This window comes from Anolis carolinensis, unplaced genomic scaffold (genome assembly GCF_035594765.1).
Source record: "Anolis carolinensis isolate JA03-04 unplaced genomic scaffold, rAnoCar3.1.pri scaffold_9, whole genome shotgun sequence".
NCBI lineage: Eukaryota > Metazoa > Chordata > Lepidosauria > Squamata > Dactyloidae > Anolis > Anolis carolinensis.
Window position 1 is genome coordinate 24,703,689 of NW_026943820.1, and position 8,861 is coordinate 24,712,549.

Genomic DNA, 8,861 nt, shown 5'->3' on the forward strand with positions numbered 1-8,861 from the left:
TTCGAAAGTCTTTTTAAGATTACAGAGAATTCCAAACTGAGTGTGATGATGCAAATATACCTATTTAAAAGTTGTAATTCATGCTGATTACTTTCCCCATTATTCACCAAATAATAACCAAAATTACTTCCTTCTGATAGGTTTTGCAAATCTTGAAACACCAGTGTTTTACTTGCAACAATGAGATCTTTTAGAAGCTATTAAATTTATCCCAGATGAAATTTGTAAAACGGGAAGGTGCCACAAGATTCTTGATTGCCTTTGCTGCTTTGCCCCAGCACAATTCTCACCTGCCACCTCGTCCTTCACGCTGACCCAGCTACATTCTTCTTCAACATCAAACTCCAGGCGAGTCTCGAGTACACAATAGTGAGGCGTTTTCCGTCCATAGAAGCTTTCTCCAATTTGAATCACTTCTCCAGATCCACACTGCACTGTGGCATTGAAGTTGTCACAGGCAATGCTGAGGCCAGATTCTAAACAATAAAGAATGTCTCTTATAATATGATGGACCACTCAAACATCTCTTGGGACATTATCCCGTGTGTGTGTATGTGTGTGATATATCCATGGCATTATGTCCTTTTGCATTAGAAAGCAAATTGTACCATTTTGTCAGATCCCATAACACAAGGCCAAGATTGAAAAATCAGCTGATGACCCAAAATACAGACTGTGCAAGAAAGCTTATCTCATGTCCCCGCATGGAGCTGGAGCTGCTAGAGGGAGCTCATCTGCATTCTCCCCAGATTGGATTTCAACTGGCAACCTTCAGGTCAGCAACCCAACCTTCAAGTCAGCTGCCCTGCCAGCACAAGGGTTTAACCCAATGCGCCACCGGGGGCTCCTCAGTTCCCATGAGAATAGGCCAGAGTGGCTTTTTGAGGAGAATGTGGGAGACAAAGGTTTTTCCAGGTCAAGTTGCTTGGAGATTAGGAAACAGAATGTAAAACAAAGACAAACTCGTTTTTATCAGAGACTTGGAGATAAACAGAGAAAAAACAAGTGTGTGTGAAATGATGTCATGGGAGGGATTGAGACCGTTTAAGTGAGTTTAGGCTCCCATGCTTTTAGTGGCAACAATGTTGTTAAAAGAGAAACAGCTCCTGGTTTTTAGTCCTAACTTCCTGGTTCCTGTATTTTAGCAATGTTGTAACCTGCCTCAAGCCGTGAGGAGAGGTGGGTAATAAATAAAATTATTATTATTATTATTATTATTATTATTATTATTATTATTATTATTATTATTTTATGACACAGCAAACAAGATAGATATGCTGGATTTCGTATCACAAAATCACAAGTCGAACACTTCCCAAGTGTCTAGGAATGTGTGATGTATTTTCAGATGATGCGTGCAGATCCCAGTAGGGTGGCCTTTTGCAGTTGGCAGATTGTGATTTTGTCAATGACTATTGTTTCCAAATGCTGGCTGAGATCTTTTGGCACGGCACCCAATGTGCAATAGTTTAAATCAGGTTAAAAGACAGGCCAGAATCTCTGCCTGTCATCTCCGTGGCATGGCAGAAAACCATGATTATTTCCCCTTGATTCAGAGGTCACTGTACCATAACTCTTAGCAGTCATTTTAATTATATCTAATGAAACAAGAAAGATATATAAGTACAGATAGAAGGAAATGTGCTTAGGATCTCTTACCAAACTCACAAATGAATTCAAACTCCTGGCTGCAGTTCTCTGTTATGCCCCATTCATAGCCAGAGTTCTTCAGGATATACCCACATGAAGATGTGAGGACCGAGGGTGAATCTTGGTGCCATTTGCTATAGGTGATATTTGAGGTATCCAACCAAATCAGGGACCCTGAAAGAAATTCACATCAAGGGTGATACACACCAACAAATTCTAGGATCCCACTAAGATCTCCTTACTGAGGCCTGACCCATCATTGGGAAGACCGAAGAAGCAGCTTTAGTAAGTGAGTTCCAGAAAATGACAACAGGATGTTGGAGAAGAGAACTAAATGCCAAACAGCCAGCCCTGTACTTCCAACAAGCTTGATGCTTCCAAATGTGGTGGAAGAAGCCACCCAGTCACCAGCATTGAAGAAAGACTTAGCACTGAACATTTTCAGTTCTCTTATGGGAATGCTCCAAGCTAAGGGCATCACTAGAAACTGTACTGACAAATGAATGTCAACACTTTTTCAGGCATTTAACCCTGATGTCTGTGCACCTCACTCTGCCACCTGCTATATTTGCCTAAAACATTTCAAAGAGGACCTTTTGGAACTCAGATGTCGCACCTCAGGTTAGCTTCACCTTGCTAAATACACCAGACTGCACACAGCCTGAAGTCTTTTGTAGTTTATTAGAAAATAGAAGATAAAAAGTTCTTTAAAAGCAAAAGTAAAGTTCCAAAAGATCGTTACAAAACAAAGCCTTAACCAATAATCCAAGAAATTACCGGGAATAAAACAAAGTCCCAATGGAGCATGAGAAAGTCTCAAAAACATGAAGACAAAAGCTGCAAGATAATCCAGGGAACGAGAGCTTGCTTCTTGGTTAAACGAAAGTTGCTTTGACAAAGGTTTATCTCCAAACACACTGCTTTAATACCCTTTGCCAAGCATGAAAGCATTTCTTTGGCCTCTGACCTCCTTCTTATTTGCTATTCTCACACTCCTTCGAACCCCGAATTCCAAACGGTCAGCTCAAACTAAAGATTCCATTTCATCAAGGTCAGTCAGCTCGTTGTCAAAGTTGCTTTGACAAAGGTTTGTCTCCAAACACACTGCTTTAATACCCTTTGCCAAGCATGAAAGCATTTCTTTGGCCTCTGAACTCCTTCTTATTTGCTATTCTCACACTCCTTCGAACCCTGAATTCCAAACGGTCAGCTCAATCTAAAGATTCCATTTCATCAAGGTCAGTCTGCTCGTTAGCGTCAGCCTGCTTGCTATCAGACTGAGAACTGTCCTCCTTTTCTGAGTCAATTTGCACCTAGCTAGTTTCAGTATCATCAACATCATTCCCTCCTGTGGGAAAAACTCTCTGTTCCTCATCTTCTACAACAGGGACATTCTGAACCTGATTTTGATCCTGAATCCCATAATCGCCATCAGAGTCAATCTGAGGTTCCAGCTGAGTCACAACATCAGAGCTCTATATATACATAGCTGATGCCCATCAAGAACCTTGTGTGATTAGGGATTCTAATAATATGAAAAGTTCTTACTGTCAAATATAGAGACCCTTTGACTTTCTAGATCTTTTGGATTACATGATTCATAATTACGTACTTGCTGCTGACCTCATACAGCTTTGGGAAGTCCAAAACATTCAGAGGGGCCCACCTGTGGTTTATCTTAATTTCTGCTGCTCCCTCCACCCTAGCCAGGCTTACACAGAACAAGGAATTATTTCTTCCTACCTTCAGATGTTTCATTTGAAGAAGAGCTGTAGGTTATCCCAATCCACCATTCTTTGTCCTCAGAAATGTGCTCCTCTAAGAACATCTGCGTCTCTTCATCCTCAATAAAGACCAGGTGGCCCCCTCCTCTCTCACACCAGCTCTGGGCACTTGTGAATGTGCGCTGGAGTTTCACGAACTCATAGCATGACCGATTGAAAGCTACTTGATACTTAGAACAGGGTATCCCCTCTGCAAAGGATACATCCTCCGTAAGCAGACGAGGGACAAGAAATGCAAGAATGATGATGAGATGCTGCATGCTCACTGCAATGGTTCACTGAGTCTTGCAAAGAGACTGGAGAAGCCCACCATCGAGTCAGGACTTTTGTTGACACTTTCTGAAGGGATCTGAGAGCTGTCGTGCTACTCTACCATCTATTTCCATCCCCTTTACATTTCCCGTATAATGCCAGCAATACCCTGCAAACACCCTGGGCTCAATAAACAAAGATTATTGCATCTGTGAATGGCCAGGGAAATGTCAGAGACTAAGATGTACCGGTAGATATGAAAACCCCATTGTGCACCTGCCCAGCTCCAAATCAAGACGGTATACACAGTGGGCTGTAATTCATGTGCTTCCTTTGAGATCTGCAGTCATTGACCATGTGGCAGCCAGAGATAAAAGACCCTGTAAAAAAGCCATTGTACATTTTTTGGCTGGGTATTCAACTGCAAAATAAGAATTTGAAGACCCAGAATGCTGGATCACCATAACAATCACCCAGAACTTCTGCAATCACAGTGAGGCAACATGGTGGTATATTTTCAGATGTATATTGTAAAAAATGAACCAAGATGCGTATGCATGACTTCATGCTATCACCATACACTCAGGCCCCTTCCACACAACTGAATAAAATCCAACATTATCTGCTTTAAACTGAACATATGGCAGTGTGGACTCAAATAGCCCAGTTCAAAGCAGATATTGTGAGATTTTCTGCCTTGATATTCTGGGTTATATTGAAGGGACCATAAGCCAGAAAATAGTAAACTTTTGCCTATGTGGCTTTGCCTCTGCATATGCCCCTCCCTTCCTGTGAGCTGGTGCCTTTCTCTTGAAATCAACAAGTGAGTTCACAGGTATCACTTATGCCAAGTTGGTGTGGAAGGTGAGGAAGACCCTCAGCCATTGGTCAATTTTAGGTAAGCCAAAGGTATATATTCTTTGTTTGCTATGCACATATTGCGGCAGCCATTTGCAAGTACAAACCTTTTGGGGTGTACGGCTGTCCCACTTTCTCACAGCTGTGGTGAAAATAAACTTTGCTTTTTGCATCTCTCACGAGACTGAGTTTTTCTGCCTGATTTCCCTCCTGAACCAGGACCCTTTGAAGGTAATTGTCTTACAATATGGCTGTGAGGAAGTGCCCTCAGTCTCATTGGAGTTCAGAATCCAAGCAGGGTGAGACCTGGTCAGTACTTGTGTTATGAACCCAAAGGGTTCCTGTTCTTTTTAATGCAGAATGTTCGGGGAATAGTGGTGGATCAATGAGGCATTTTCAGAGACCAAATTTGGTTTTAACACTTTTCATGTAACATTTATTGATAATCACAACAGAATCATATCAAAATCACATGAAGAGAGTGCTCATCCATTCATCTCATGCATCCCATACCCACACACACAGCCATTCTCCAAAAAAGGTGATCAGTCTTTTCCTAGAAGACATGGTCACTCCGTCGCCGCAGTTCAGGAAGCATGTTGGATCTTTTAGGCCCCCTGCATTTATAGCCTAAAGTTTTATAGCCTTCTTTCTGTGGACGTGCTGTTCCATTTTTATGGCATGGTTTCAAAACATTCTATATCTCAGGCTGTATGGGTTACGGGGTACCAACTGCACACTTTATTGTCCATTGTTATTTCAGATACTCCTTGTGATGGGACCATAGGCCAGAAAATGGTAAACTTTTGCATATGTGGCTTTGCCTCTGCATATATCACGTTAGCCTTTTATATAGACCATATAAACATTTTGCATGAACCAAAGTAGTACTGTAACACGGGGCCTGTGCCCCTCCCTTCTGGTGGGCTGATGCTTTTCTCCAGAATGTTCCGAGGAGAGAAGAGAGCTCAGAGGAAACAAGTTAAGTCACTGACATCACTCGTGCCAAAATAGGTGTGGAAGGTGAGGAAGACCCTCAGCCATTGGTCAATTTTAGATAAGCCAAGGTATATATTCTTTGTTTGCTACGACATGCTTTGCGACGGCCATTTGCATGGTACGGACCTATTTAAGTGGGTGTGTACGGCTGTTCTGCCTTCTCATAGCTATGGTGAAAATAAACTTTGCTTTTTGCATCTCTCACGAGACTGGGTTTTCTGCCTGATTTCCTCCTGAGCCAGGACTCTTTGAAGGTAATTGTCTTACACTTGCTGATTCCTCGCTTCGCCTGACAAGTCCATCCCATATCATGCTTTGCCTGGACTCCATCTTTTGAGGCCTGTGTTTCTTCTTTTCTTCATAAGCATCCACAAAACACTCTAATTCCTTACACTTGGATGGAGTGATAGGAAAGCAATGAATGGCCCTGAAAGGTAATTGAGACCAAGCCCAAATCCTTCACAACGATCTCTGTAGCCTCTTGGCTTGGGACATACAGACCAATGTGGAAGGACTGTCTCACGCCTTCTGTTTTAGCAGGTCAGCTCAAGAGGGCATGAGAGGACGGGGGCACTTTAAGGTAAAGCCTTATAGTGTAAGTCACATCTCAGTACACAGTCAGGCTTTGTTTAGTTTGGGTATGGGCTTTTTCCCTCTCTCTCTTTCATTATGTTCCTTTGTCGCAGAGGTGCCAAAGTGTGGTAGAATGCACACTTTGTGTGCATAGACGTTGCTGGTACGGCTCTCAGCATCACACGTTGCCGAAGCAGAAAAAAAGATCCTTACCTGAGACTCTGCAAAGCTGCTGCCAGTCAGGATAAGTGATACTGCACTGTCTGATACAGTACTAGATTGTTCAGCTGGTTAAGTCTTTTAGGAATTGGCAGACCTATCCATTGCAGCATATCTTGATTTCTGATTTTTCTATTCCTCGGTTCATTTCATGCTTTTTCTGTTTTAGTTTGCCATATTCTTTTAAAGAAAAACTACACAAAAACTCATGGATATATTTTTTAAAAATTAATTTTATTAAGATATATTACAACATGTATAAAGATAATAAAACTAGATAGAAGGAAGGGGAGGGTGACATCACAGTGAGAACAGAGAAAAGGGAAAAAGGAGGGGGAAATAATAATAATAATAATAATAATAATAATAATAATAATAATAATAATACTTTGTTGTTGTATGTCTTTCAGGCTGTGTGGCCATGTTCCAGAAGTATTCTCTCCTGACGTTTCGCCCACATCTATGGCAGGCATCCTCAGAGGTTGTGAGGTATGGATGCCTTCGACAACACATAATAATACTTTATTCTTATATCCCGCTCCATCTCCCCTAGTGGACTCCGGACGGCTTACAAAGGGACCATGCCCGAATAGTATAAAAATACAACAGTAAAATCAAATCCAAACACAACAATAAATACATCAAAATAGAAAATGCAACAACAATTTAAAAACAATTAAAACAATTAATGGGCGTATGGGGTTGACTTCCAATCTTCCTCACATCTGTTGTCATATTCCTTTTCTTCTCTTATCTGTATTTCATGCTATTCCCTCTTCGTCTTCTCCCTTTCTGGAGAACAATTTTGATTTCATATGTCAGTCCCTGTCCAATTTATTTTTTCTTGTTTCATATATTGTATTAGTGGTGACCAATCTGTTGTTTTTTTCCCCCCGGGGGGTCCTGGCATTGTAAATGTGTTACCTGTATATACTCGAGTATAAGCCGACCCAAATATAAGCCGAAGCACCTAATTTTACCACAAAAAACTGGGAAAACTTATTGACTCGAGTATAAGACAAGGGTGGGAAATGCAGCAGCTACTGGTAAATTTCAAAAATAAAAATAGATACCAATAAAATTACATTGAGGCATCAGTAGGTTAAATGCTTTTGAATATTTACATAAAACTGTAATTTAAGATAATAATAAGACTTTAATAAGATAAGACTCTGTATTCATTACTTTATCCTGCAAGGTATTTTTCTCCATAAAGCCTTTTTTTGTTTTCTTTGTTGAAGCTTTCTTTTATTTGTCTATATTGAAACCATGATATATTTTTGTTTATTTCTTTGGTTTCTTCCTCTGATCTAAGTATGATTTTTCCATTTTGTTTTTTATTAACTGTCTATAGGTAATCCATTTGTCTTGGCCTAATTCTCTTTTGTGTCAGGCTTCTACAGGTGAAATCCATAGTGGTGTTTTTGGATATAATCTATTCTTGTATTTATCCCAGATTTTTTAAATCAAGGACACCCTAATAAAAGGGTTTCCAAAATTTTTCTCTATTTTTATTTTCTTGTGCCACAAATATGCATGCATTAAGCTCTTAAAGCAAATCCTCCGAGTGTTAAAATTCTTGCATCTCTTAACTCATGGGTATGTTTATGAATGTTATCCTAGTCCTTTTTGTTGATTATATAGATTTTTAAAGCCCTTTCCAACAATGTGCATGTTTTATGTGCACTTCCTCTAATATACCTATGTATTCTTTTACTCCTATTATTCATTTTGTGGAATATCTTGAAAACTGCATTACATAATGGAGTTTATCATAAGTCTGGAATTATGGGACATGGGGTGACGGCTTCCCCATGCCCCACAATGGGCACCACCGAATTCAGCACAATCTATAGTAATTTCAGGAGCCAATATGATGAGGTTCTAAGTAGGCTAGGTTTTAGCAGTGAACTATGGTCTGAATGGAGCCCCAATGGCGAAGTGTGTTAAAGCACTGAGCTGCTGAACTTGCAGACAGAAAGGTCCCAGGTTAAAATCCTGGAAGTGGAGTGAGCGCCCGCTATTAGCTCCAGCTTCTGCCAGCCTAGCAGTTCGAAAACATGCCAATGTGAGTAGATCAATAGGTACCGCTCTGGCGGGAAGGTAACGGTGCTCCAGGCAGTCATGCCGGCCACATGACCTTGGAGGTGTCTATGAACAATACCGGCTCTTCGGCTTAGAAATGGAGATGAGCATCAACCCCCACAGTCAGACATGACTGGACTTAACGTCAGGGGAAACCTTTACTTTTACCTTTATGGTCTGAATAAACAGGCAATATATACTACAGTTTCTGATATCCATGTGGAAGCATTGGGACATATCCCATGTGGATAAGGGGGTCTTATTGTTATCAGGGTCTGCAAAAAAAAAAGACAAATAAATGAGTGCAACTCAACAGAGCAAACCAAGGACCTCATCACATCGATGAGGTCTAGCGTCATGATTTGCCAGACTCCACTGCAAATCATGGTGGCTGTCGAGTGGCAGTGGGACAATCCCAGCATCCCGGCTGACTTTTCCCCA

General features: G+C 40.9%; 1 protein-coding gene across 1 annotated transcript in view; it reads right to left on the reverse strand.

The window, feature by feature from the left end:
- LOC100566237 (polycystin-1-like protein 2) overlaps positions 1–3,964 on the reverse strand; it is a 47,727-nt gene extending 43,763 nt beyond the window's left edge. Inside the window, exons 1-3 of the mRNA XM_062961878.1 lie at positions 3,394–3,964; positions 1,660–1,824; positions 291–476 (exon numbers count right to left, since the gene is read on the reverse strand). Coding sequence (XP_062817948.1) covers positions 291–476; positions 1,660–1,824; positions 3,394–3,694 — 652 coding nt within the window. The 5' untranslated portion in view covers positions 3,695–3,964. The remainder of the gene's footprint in view (positions 1–290; positions 477–1,659; positions 1,825–3,393) is intronic.
- Positions 3,965–8,861: the final 4,897 nt, after the last annotated feature.